Genomic DNA, 12,485 nt, shown 5'->3' with positions numbered 1-12,485 from the left:
CATTCTTGTAATGAATAAGCGCAGCCAATACATAATGCGTTGAAAGTATGGATGATGTGACATGCGTTTAATGATCGGCGCGAGTTACCCACCTGGAGTAAAAACAGGTTACTAGAGATTATATCATCACTGTATTACTTTACCGCAATTGTTAAGTGATCCTAATTTAAGATTCCCCAAAGAGGAGGCACTTGTGATGGTTTGCCCCAACCGTGCACTTGCAACTCATGGCTATCAGTGCAAGGTAGACTTGACCTGGGCTGCATTTCCGAGTGCACCACTGTCAAAAGCTTGCGGAAATCAATTGTATGCTCGTTTTAACATGAGGTTAGTGTCTAATGGTAAGCTTATGGTTAGGCCTTTTATTGTTAACTGTGACTAGGCGCAAAGCACCTTTGCCGCGGCTTCGATGTGAAGCACGTCAGGCCTAGCGACACCAGGCAAACAGCACAACTTTTATTCTGCTGGCAGCCCTTAACTGCAGGAAAATGCGTTTTTCCTTACAAGTTGGGGTGCATCCAACAAGCTTGCATTTCATAGCTTGTTTCTGCACTGCAAACATTTCAGAACTGCACCTGAACCCAAAGCCCCTCACCTCAACATGGATTCTCTCGTGGTTAGTGCGATGAGTGTCAGCTGGCCGAGATTTGAACAAATGTGGTTCTTTTGCACTACTGCTGCTTGAGCTGTTCTTGGTAAATCGGTCCTTGTAAGCAGGAGACTTGCTTGACCGTGGCAAGTGTTGCTGGTCATGGCCCCTTGGTTGCTCTGGAGTGAAGAAAATGTAGGACAACATGTGAGAATATCTATCCTTTCTGTCTCTAGTAAAACCAGTTCTGCATTATGAACCACAAAGATTCCATGATCTACATGTTTGCTCACTGCTGCCGACATCAATGCGCGCTCATTCAAAATGTGCCAAGGAATATCTTGGTCAGGCATGATTTGAAGACACTCCTTGCAGTTAAAACAACACAGTCACTTTATGGTGGTTTTTTAATCCCAGCACAGCTACTAAACTGATATATATCGAATTTTGGCTATATCGAACTCACGCAATATCCTCTTGAAAATCCCATGCAAAAGTATAGGAAAGCCGCGTCATATATCAAACTCAATTTCATCGGTCGTCCAGTATATCGAACTCCGCCCCACGCACTGGAAAGTGTGCCTTTCCCAAAGACGATCGCATCACCTTCGGCCGTTTGCCGCGTGACGTTTTCAAGTCACACGCGGAAGGAATGAGGGCGGACAATTCGGCTAGGGCAGCGCCGCGCCCATTCCCCAAAGGCGCGTGCATTTGTGGTTATCGTTTCCCGCGCGCCAGCATGTGACGTTTGCAAGACGTGCGTGAATGAACCAGAGAGGAATGAACCAGAGAGAACCGGTGGGAACGAGAGGGGAAAAACGCGATAGAGCGAAGCGCAAGGGTGTGCCCATTCTTTTGCCTACCTACCTCTCTCCTTTCTCTTTCCCGGCCTTCGTTCGCAGTAGCATGCGTTACGCATGCGCCAAGCCAGCTCAGCCCGTTTTCAGACAAACGTCGGACGCTTTCTCCAGCGTGTGTTGCGAACCCTCTGCGCGCGGCGGCTGACGTGGCTATGGCGCCTGCGGAAGTTACGAAACTGCAGATTTCCTTTTTTTTTTTTTTTTGCGAGAATCGTCTATTTTTATCGTTGCGCTGTACGCGCGGCGTAGCGTAAGATATGGCGTTACGAAGCTACATTTTTTTTTTTTTTTGCGAGAGTCTTTTATCCTTGCATGTATGAATCAACAAAAGCACGTGGTCAGCTGCGATCATGACACTGGCTTTTAGCATTTTTCGCTTCAAAATTTGCAGCAACTGTATCACGCTTTCCAATGATTTTGTAGCAGTGGACTACGCCCGCCCCTGTGCGCGGTGTGATAAATCGAACCAGGCTTGTGCAATCAAGCCATCCCGGGCAGTCTGCCAAGTTCGCTCCCCGCCGCTGCAGGAGCTATCAAAAGATAAACACGCCACGGCGACGTTATCGCTGCGCAGCATCTTGGCACGCTGCCAAGAAATGAGCTATGGATGAGATGACCGAAACTGAGTGCGACAAGCAAGTGAAAACGCTGGCGATTTCCGCCGCGACGACGCAGAAACCTTGTCTTGAGCTGCCAGGGATGCAGTTTCAACAAGTTGGAAATTTTTTGCTCAGTCACTCCCGCTCGTCGCTGAGATCGCTTGCATGTGAGCGAGCTGGCCTTAACGCTTTTTTTTTTTTTTTTTTCAAAATTCTTGAGTGCAAAAGCGGAGGGTGGGTTCATTATGCGAGTGAGTTGGTGAGTTGATTACGCGGCAAATACGGTATCATTTTTTCGCATCGTAAGTGCCGTTCCGAGCAGATTTCTGTATATCGAATTATCGATATATCGAACTATTTCGCGATCCCCTTCGAGTTCGATATATCCGGGTTCGACTGTATTTCACAAAGCTGAAATGACTAATAGGTACAGCTACTGTGCAAGCATACAGCAGTAGGCAGCAATGTTGCGCTCTAAGCAAAGCTAATAAGGAGAAAAGCAGACTAGAAGAGAAACCTTAAAGGAGAAATGGCTTGAGATTTGTTTATACCCATTTAGCTTTTTGAGGCAAAAGGATGACACATTATTGTATTCAACGTACTAAAAGGAGAGGGGACAAGTCTCACAAATGTGCCTGTCAATTGTTGCCCAGTAAAACCAGCCGACCCGGTGGAGAGGGGCAGATGTCGCCAGGAAACTTAATAAGGGTCACAGACACTGAACGATAACTCCATCTCGGCTTTGTCCAGCAGCACAAGACATTTATTGCCGAGAGATTGCAATTCAAAGTTGAAAAGGTTTGACCAGCTGCTCAGATCAAGGTATGATCAACTAGGCAATAAATGGTTAGCATGAGCAGCGCAATATAGCAACAACCAAAGCTACTGCTGGCTGGGCATCTTTTACCAGCCGTTGATTTGTTCGCCTTGATCCCATAATTGCTCACAATAATGAGGTTCTCGCAAGTTTCACCCAGCACTTGAGCAACCTTAGAAGGGCCAAAGCATCTGGACTACAGTTGCACTACAGCCAAACATGAAAAACTTCGTTGATGGGAAAATGCTATGGAGAAATAAGCTTTCTGCTTTTTCTTTGCCTTACGTCGCAATGTCATGGTCACATTTAGCACAGATAGTGATGATAAGAAAATGGCAGCAGTTACACCTTGTAGGGCCCGTGGCGCGCCGCGCATTCGAAGGCCGCGCCACTTCCCAATGCTCCCTGCGCGCTGCCTGTTTCCCTCTTCCCGCTCGTTCGGGGATAACCGGTCCCGCGCGAGGGGGCTATAAAAAAGGCACGCGCCGCCGTCTCGCTCTCTCTTCACTCCTGCTCTTCGTTCCTGCTTCGCGCCTGGCGATTCTCCACGGAAGATGACCCGCAGGCTGCAGCCCCCCGGACGACGACCTAGCACCGCCTTCGACGACCCCTGTGAGATTAAAGATGTTTGTTACACGGCCCGCTGTGTATTTGTCGTGAGCATCCCTCGGGCAGAGGAATCGCCCACAACTGGCACCCAACTGGGGCTGAATTAGCACCCATGTGAACGATTTCTCTGCCATCGTGGCAGCGCACGGCAACACGACGGGCCGGTCCTTTGTATGTTAGGCGCGACGCTATTTTGAGTTTAGGGCTATCGTGTGTGCAGATGACGCGGAGTGTAGTATAGTAGTGTTTGTACAGTGCTTTAATTTTGTTTTGGGTTATGTGTGTGTGTCGGGCGGTTTGTGTTTTAATTTTTTTGTGCATATGTTAGTTTTATGAAGTGTTTAGCCTTTGTGACTAGCCTCTTGATGCGGGCTAGGTGGTAGTCGTGCGCGTGTAGGCTCTCGGCCGGCCTTAGTTGTTCAGTGCAATGCCTCCGAGAAAAGACGTGCCAGATAGGGCCGCCGCTTCGGACGCCAGTGCGTCCGGAAGTCAGGTGAGGGACGCGGTAGAACCTGCGCAGGTTACCGATGCGGCCGCCCTGATGAGGCAGATGAACTAAATGTTGTCGGTGTTCACCTGTCAGCTCGGTTCGGTGGCTAGCGCCAACCAAGCCACAGCTGCGGAGACAGTCTCGCGTCCGCGGATAAATGTAGAGGTTCCCTCCTTTTCCGGCTACACGGACGTGAAGTCAGTCCACGAGTTCTTACAAGAACTCGAGGATTATCAGACGGCACTGGGTTCCCCAGACGACGTGGTGCTGGCGCAGGTAATCCCCATGGCACTTGTTGAGAGCGCGGCGCGATGGAGACGCTGTCAGCCGGCCTTCCAGTCGATGGCAGACTTCACAGATCACTTCCGCGCCGAGTTCTTGCCGCCCGATTACGAGCGCCGTATGCTTAAGGAGCTAGTGTTGCGCACACAGCACCCAGAGGAGAGCCTCCTCGAGTATGTACGCGCAATGCAGGAGCTCTACAAGAGGGCAGATCCCACGGCAACCGATATAGAACAGGTCACGCGCATGATGAGGCAATGCCATCCGCGCTTCAAGCCGTTATTGCGGGGACGTGGTTTTGCAAACCTCAAGGCCCTAGCACAGGAAGCGAAGGTAGTACAGGCGGATTTACTCGCTGAATTGCGCTACCAGCCACCTCCCAGGCCAGCCGAATCGCTAGAGCCGCGATGCGCCTGGGCCAGAGGCCAAGACTCCGCGCCGCGCACCAGTGGCGCAGACGTAATGACGGTAGGGCAGGAAAGGCCAGCGGAAGGCTCCGCGATTCCTTGCGCTCTTGACCCGTACGCGTTTGAGCAGCGGCGTCGAGCTGGGCTCGCCAGCGACGTCCGCATAGGCGCGGAGAGAGGGGAAAGACGTCCCCAACCGCTTCGTGGAACGCGGCATCCCCCGACCGCGCGGCAGGTGAACAATCGGCTTTGCTAGAATTGCAACCAGCCGGGCCACGTGGCACGCCAGTGTCAAGCAAGGCGTATGCAGGGAAACGCGGACCGCCGGCGGCGATAATTGGTAACACTAGCCTGTCGCCGTCGGCAGGAGAATTTCGTGGTAGCCACGGCGGAAAATGGGAAATGTACTCCCACGCCGCGTCACCGGGCGACCGCCCCGGGGCGCAGAGGCTTTTGTCCCCCTCGCCTGTAGAGCGCAAGGAATGTTGTCGCGCTCGAGCCCTTTTATGCTAGTGCGGTTAGCTGGTCAAAGCTACTCGGCACTCATTGACACGGGCTCAACTATGTCACTGGTCGGTGATGATGTGTTCGAGGCCTGCCGTAGATGTAACATCCGTGTCAGGCCAGCGGAAACCCATTTGAGCTTAGCAGCAGGGACGACAAAAGCGGAGGGAGCGGTACGTCTGGTCCTGCGTTTCGACGGCAGGAAGCGGAGGCATCGCTTCGTCTATCTGCCCGGCTTAGCCATACCAGTTATTCTGGGAAGAGATTTTCTTTCGAGCGAAGGCATTGTGCTTGACATGGGGGAGAACAGCTATCGCTACAGCCCCTTCACCCCTCTCATTCCCTTTGTTAGCGCACCCAAACAGGAATGCGTCGCTCAGCGAGCGAGCGTCCACGCTTTTGTGGCAGACGGCTCCCCCGGGACACTGAATGGTAGTCCATTAGAAGCAATTATCGCGTCCTTCTCAGGAACCGGTAGTCAGCGCCGAAGGCTCGTGGAAACTTTACTCCCGTTTTCGGATTGCTTCACAGAGAAACCAGGCAGAACCGACTTGCTTCAGCACGAGATCGAAATGGGTGATGCGCGCCCTTTCAGATGTAACGCGCGGCCGTTAAGCGCGCATAAGAGACAGCTTCTCGACAGCGCCCTTGACGAGATGATTGATACCGGCACGGTGAGACCCTCACAAAGTCCCTGGGCGTCCCCAGTGGTTCTAGCACCAAAGAAAGATGGTTCGGTCAGGCTGTGTGTTAATTATCGCAAGCTCAACTCACTGACGCCTACGGTTGCGTACCCTTTCCAGTCGATCGAGGCTGTAATGTACGCGTTAGGGAACGCAAGGTTCTTCACAGTCCTGGGTGCAAGCAGAGGGTACCTGCAGATTGAGGTGGCGGAAGGTGACATTCAGAAAACCGCATTCACCTGTCACCGCGGGCTCTTCGAATTTACTCGACTCCCGTTTGGTTTGTCTAATGCACGGAGCACGTTCATGCGATTGATGGACATCGTGCTGGGCGATGCAAGGTTCAACTACGCGATGGCGTACCTCGACGACGTCGTGATATTCTCACAGTCGTTCGAAGAGCATCTCATTCACCTCAATTCCGTTCTTGAAAGAATGAGACGTGCGGGTATAACGATCAACCCAAAGAAAGTGCAGTTGGCATCGAAGAGAGTGAACCTCTTGGGATTTGAGGTTGATGATGGCACTTGAGACCGAACGATGACAAACTGCAGGAAATTCTGAACTACCCCTGCCCGACGGACGTGAAAAGCTTGCAGAGGTTTTTGGGAATGGTTGCCTTCTACAGACAATTCATCCCTAGTTGTTCAGAGCTCGCTAGGCCGTTGAACCAGCTGTTGCGGAAAGGCTCGAAGTGGGTCTGGGGCAAGGAACAGAACGACGCTTTTGTTGCCTTGGCTCGCGCGATAGCGAACACCGCTAGTTTGCGCCTCCCCGACCTGAACAAGCAGTTTGTCTTGCAGACAGATGCTAGTGATACCGGTGTAGAAGCTGTTTTGTTGCAGGAACACGAGGGCAAGCTGCGCCCTGTTGCGTTCGATAGCCGCACGCTCACTTCGGCGGAGCGGAATTACTCCGTGACCGAAAAGGAATGCCTAGCGATAATGTTCGCATTGTCAAAGTGCGACATGTACCTAGACGGAGCGGTTTTCACCGTGCAGACAGATCACCAGGCACTTTCGTGGTTAAAGAGACTGAAAAACCCCGCAGGCAGACTCGCAAGATGGGCGCTGACGTTGCAACGTTACGCGTACGCAATTGAGTACCGCCGGGGCAGCATGAATAAGGTGACCGATGCTTTATCGCGCGCACCGTTGAAGGCTGGCAGAAGCGCAGAAGAGGCGCAGACCAGCATTGCTGAAAGCGGCGTCGCCGCTAGTGGAGAGGAGGAGAGGGCGGACGCGAGTGTCACGCCCTGCGTAGTTAAAGAGAAAAAGGAGGCGGATAGAGTTGCCGCGCGGAGCTGCGAGAAGGCGCAGCAGCTGGTGGCGGCGACTGCTCGCCTGCCAAGAAGCGAGGCAGAAAGAAATCTGTCTTGGGGAGTAGCGGTCAGTAGGGAAGAGCTAACTGAGGCCCAGAAAGCAGACGGTTTATGCCAGCGGGTGCTGACAGAGCTTGCGAGTAGTGCAGCTTGCACCGGGAACGCTGAGGGCAAGTATGACGCGTATCTGCTGGGCGATGATGGCTTACTGCTCCGCTACATCCCCCAACTTGACGAGGAAGAGGCGACTGCATCCCCCTTCCGAGTCGTGGTCCCGAGGAAGTTGCGGAAACGATTCCTCCAGTACTTCCATGACTCAGCGCTGGCAGGCCATGGCAGCGGCAGTAAGACTTACGACAAGTTATGCCGCGTCGCGACCTGGCCAGGTATGAGAAAGGATGTGCTGGGTTACGCCCGTACATGTCCTGTTTGCCAGGTAGCCAAGCCTCGGGCGGGGAAACCCGCTGGCATGATGAAGCCGGTAGTTAGCAACTACAGTAAAAGCTCGTTAATTCGAACTTCAGTAATTCGAATTTCGGGATAGTTCGAACCATACTACTTGGTCCGGCCTAGCTCCATAGAAGTCCATGTATAAAAAAGCCCGTTAATTCGAACGTGAGTTGGTTCTGCCACGGTTAATTCGAACCACGCGCCGCCGCGCCTGGGCGGCGTGCCGCCTGGCACATGGCCAGAGCAGGCCTTGTCGCGAGGCTGCAGCGGCTGAGTTGCCTCCAAAATGGGGAGAGAAGGTAAAAGCGGGTAAAACCGGGTAAAACCGGTGCCAGCACCCGGCGCAGAGGCTGGAGGGCAAGGGGTGGCAGCTGTGGCAACAGCTACGCCCTCTCTCTACCTCCGAGAACTGCGGTTTCCGGTTTTGAGCCGCTGATCTCAGAGGCCTAAGACTCTTGTCGTATAGCTGCAGTTGTTAACCGATGGATGGCGCAACCAGCACAAAAAATACAGCGAATCCAGTACATCGCAGCTCCGCTAGCATTCGAGAATTGAACGAATAAGAGGAGCCTCCGTCAACGTCTATGTTCTGAACTCGCGGTGGTCTCGGCCGCTTTCGGCAGCCTCGAGTTTTCTGGTTTTCGGCGTGCTTACGACCTTTTTTGTGCGGATCGCTTGAAAAGTTAGGCCTCGGTGGTGTGCTTCGCTGTGCTGACGTGCGGTTTCAGAATGGCGTGCGCCCGCGGTAAATACCACGCCAAAACACTGAAGGATAAATGCGACATCTTACGGGAAGTGGACGCCAGAGTCTTGTCGAAACAAGAAATCGCCAAGAAGCATGGAATGCCGAAGAGCACGCTGTCCACTCACATAAAAAATAAGAGGGCGATTGAAGACGCCTTAGAGGCGGAAGTTGCCAGCGAAAGGAAGAGGATGCGGCTGGCAAAGTACCCCGACCTCGAAAAAGCGCTTCTCGTCTGGATTAAGGAGATGCGTGCTCAGGACATACTGCTGAGTGGCCCCGTCATATTGGCGAAGGCAGCGGACTTCGCCCTGCGGCTGGGCTACGACTTCGCAGCTTCAGATGGGTGGCTGCACCGCTTCCGTGAAAGGTACGACCTTGTGTTTCGTGCGGTGTCAGGAGAGATGAAGGCAGTTAACTTGGAAACATGTGAAAGTTGGCGCTCCGAGGTCCTACAAGGCTACCTACGGAAGTACTCTCCGCAGGACATTTTTAATGCCGATGAGACAGGCTTATTTTTCAAGTTACTGCCTGCCAAAACGATCACGTACAAAGATGACAAGTGTACGGGGGGTAAACGAAGCAAAGAGCGAGTAACGGTGATGGTTGCGGCAAATATGACCGGAAGTGAAAAGCTACCGCTGTTCGTGGTAGGAAAGTCGAGCAATCCTCGCTGCTTCAAGAACATCAGGTCCCTCCCAACAGACTACGCGGCAAACAGGAAGGCTTGGATGACTGGAGAGTTGTTTAAGCAGTGGCTCATGAAGGTAGACAAGAAGTTCGAGCGCTGTGGCCGCAAAATCTTTCTTCTTGTCGATAACTGCTCTGCGCACAAGATTGAAGTTCAAACGAATGCCGTTGAGTTGGCCTTTCTTCCAGCCAACACAACGGCAGTGCTGCAGCCCATGGACCAGGGCATTATAATAAATTTGAAGACATTTTATCGGCGCCACATACTAGAAAGAATTATTCTATGCCAGAATTACGAAGTGACGCTCTTGAGTGCACTGCATATGCTTGTGTGTGCTTGGGAACAAGTGACAGGGGCTACAATAGCCAATTGCTATCGCCACTGTGGCTTCACCACGCAAGGCGAGCACGTGGACGAGCCACCTGCGCACGGAGACTGCGTCACTAGCGTCATCGCTTCCATGTCGGACGTTCTGAACGACGTTTCCTTTGTCGACTACGTAGACGTGGATGCGAGCGCAGTTGTCTGTGGTGTGACCACAGACGAGGACATCATTTCCCAAGTTAAAAACATAGAGCCTGTCGCTGCCAGTGACGACGACGAGGAACACGACGAGGCACCGGTGCGGCCCTCCGCTGCGGAAGTCATGGCCGGACTTAATGCCGCCCGCCTGTTCTTCAGTTTTCAAGAAAGCGAAGAGGAAGCCTTCCGCAACATTCGCTCTTTAGAGCAAAAAGTGCTTGCTGTTGCCTTCAAAGAAAAAATGCAGACCACAATTACGGATTTTTTTCAAACATTAAATTGAACTGGCGCCATGCCCTGCTGCTTCCTGGTCGCGGTGTTCTGTTTTTCTTCATTGCTTTCGTTAGTTCGAACTTCGTTTAATTCGAACTGAGATGGCGTCCCCTTGCGGTTCGAATTAACGAGCTTTTACTGTATCCGTGGCAAGTGGTCGCGTGCGATATCATGGGACCCCTCCCTCGCTCCGCGCGCGGACACCAATATATCCTGGTAATAACGGACCACTATTCCAAGTGGGTTGAGGTTTTCCCCCTTAGGAAGCTTGTGTCAGAACGGATTTGGGAGAAACTGTTGGAGACATTCACTCGTTTCGGTTTCCCTTCCGACCTGATTACAGACAATGCCTCGTATTTCACAAGAAAAGTCTTTGTTCATTCCTGTCGGGCGCTTCAAATCCGCCACAGGAAAACGAGTCCCTACCACGCTCAGAGCAACATAACCGAGAGAGTGAATCGGAATGTTAAGAGTATGCTGGTCGCGACGACCGAGCAGCACAGAGATTGGGACGCACGGCTGTCCAAACTGGCTTTCGCCACTAGAACAACCGTGAACAGGTCGGTGGGTATGACACCTGCTTACTTGAATTTTGGGAAAGAGATCGCTTTTCCGCTAGAGAACGCCCTACTTGACGCGGCGGGGCCCGTGCCCCCTCCGCTTACGCAGTACGCGGCAAAGCTCCGCGAGTGCCTTGAGGCAGCACAGCGCGCGGCTCGTGAAAACCTCGATGTCGCGCGCATAGAGCAAGCGGATCAGTACAACAAAGGTCGTCGTCACGTCGTTTTCAACACGGGCGACTTGGTACTGAAAAGAACGCACCCGCTTAGTAACGCAGCGCGTGGTTTCGCCGCGTCGCTAGCGCACAAGTGGGTTGGACCGTTCGAAGTTACGGCACGGACTACGCCACTCACCTACCAGCTGCGGTTGTTGGCGAGCGGTGAAACCGCTGGTCCGGTGCACGTCGCAGACTTGAAAGCTTACCACCTTCGCAAGGACGATAACTGCGAAGCGGGGGAAGCTCAAAGCGATGCAGCGATCTCCCCCAAAGTAAGGCGTACAGGTAGCAACCCGGCTCGCAACCGACGCTATAACCTAAGGCCAAGGTAGTGCACTACTTTGTCTAACGTCTTTGCTTCTTTCAGAATGCATTCTGATAAGATTTTGCAGCAGCCAGATGAACTACCGTCGCTGGGGCGGGAAACCGCACCCAGCGCATGGTTCAAGGAGGGGCCACTTAAACAGGGGGTACCCCCCTAGTTTGTAGTGGTTTGTGAAACATCATTGTGACCAGCGCGGCCATGCTGGCCGCCTTCAACGAGTCTGGATTGGAGCCCGCTGCCCAGGCCTGGAGTACGGGCCTCAGGAAGCCAGGTGTGCCCGGGGCGGAAACGCCTGCCGCAATGTGCATCCAGCACGGCGCCACGTGGAAAGGGGTCAACGATGTAGAGCAGCAGCTCAGGGCCGCTGCGAGTCGTATCCGTGGCCGAGCCCAGCTGCGCTGTGACCCCTAGGATGTGGCCGCTGCCGGAGAGGGACCAGCCGGAACAGTCCCGCCATGCCTGCTGCTTCTCCCGTCCCACGGACCAGCTGAGATGGCATCCCGCCAGAGCCAGGCGACAAGCCTTCATATTTTACGCCGACCCGGGCTCGGACATGGACATGGCCCGGCTGTTGGCGGAGCCCGGGTCGGATGCTGAGGGGGGGGAAGATGTGGGCCCGTGGCGCGCCGCGCATTCGAAGGCCGCGCCACTTCCCAATGCTCCCTGCGCGCTGCCTGTTTCCCTCTCCCTCTCCCCACTCGTTCGGGGATAACCGGTCCCGCGCGAGGGGGCTATAAAAGAAGGCACGCGCCGCCGTCTCGCTCTCTCTTCGCTCCTGCTCTTCGTTCCTGCTTCGCTCCTGCTTCGCGCCTGGCGATTCTTCACGGAAGACGACCCGCAGGCTGCAGCCCCCCGGACGACGACCTAGCACCACCTTCGACGACCCCTGTGAGATTAAAGATGTTTGTTACACGGCCCGCTGTGTATTTGTCGTGAGCATCCCTCGGGCAGAGGAATCGCCCACAACCTGCACCTTGTCAGCCCATCATCGCCGCCAAGCAATGATGGTCTTCATGTGGGTGGATCCGTACTGTGCAAATGTCGATGCCAGAAAGGTGTCCCTGATAGCCCCCTCCATGACTTTATAAACCAAACCATAGCAAAACCTCTATAAATTTCATACTGATTTTTTAACCCTTTCACTGTCACGAACGTACCGGTACGCATTCGCGTTTCCTCCCCGCAGTGTCAATAACGTACCCGTACGTATTCTATCTTGCGTTCAAATCTTCGCGCCACACCGTAAAGCTACCGCGCTTGGACTTGCTCCGCCATCTGTTGAGTCTTTCTACAAGCTGATATGCTCGCTCTGCGCCGATATGACACATATATGGAAGAGTATGGTGCGACCGCGCCCGCCCGTTCTTTGCTCGTGGGAGGGGGCGTGGTCGCTCCGTGACACTACTCTCTCGAGCGAGTGATCCTTCGGCGCGCGCGTGCGGTTATGGGTTCAAAGTTTGTTCTGCCATCTGCGGCAGGTTTGGAGGTTTTTATTTTTATTCTTTGTCGCGCTTCCGCTACGGCGTGGTAAGTTCAGGGCCGC

General features: G+C 53.5%; 1 protein-coding gene across 2 annotated transcripts in view; it reads right to left on the bottom strand.

Moving 5' to 3' along the window:
- wcy (WW domain-containing adapter protein with coiled-coil wacky) overlaps positions 1–12,485 on the bottom strand; it is a 235,541-nt gene that overhangs the window by 162,937 nt on the left and 60,119 nt on the right. For both annotated transcript variants that reach the window (XM_084591604.1, XM_084591603.1), the window contains exon 5: positions 596–768. In XM_084591604.1, coding sequence (XP_084447730.1) covers positions 596–768 — 173 coding nt within the window. The remainder of the gene's footprint in view (positions 1–595; positions 769–12,485) is intronic.

Source organism: Amblyomma maculatum, chromosome 1 (genome assembly GCF_055883805.1).
Source record: "Amblyomma maculatum isolate TAMU_Amacu chromosome 1, ASM5588380v1, whole genome shotgun sequence".
Taxonomy (NCBI): Eukaryota; Metazoa; Arthropoda; class Arachnida; order Ixodida; family Ixodidae; genus Amblyomma; species Amblyomma maculatum.
The sequence above is the reverse complement of the archived record's forward strand: the minus strand, read 5'-3'. Positions and strand labels throughout refer to the sequence as shown.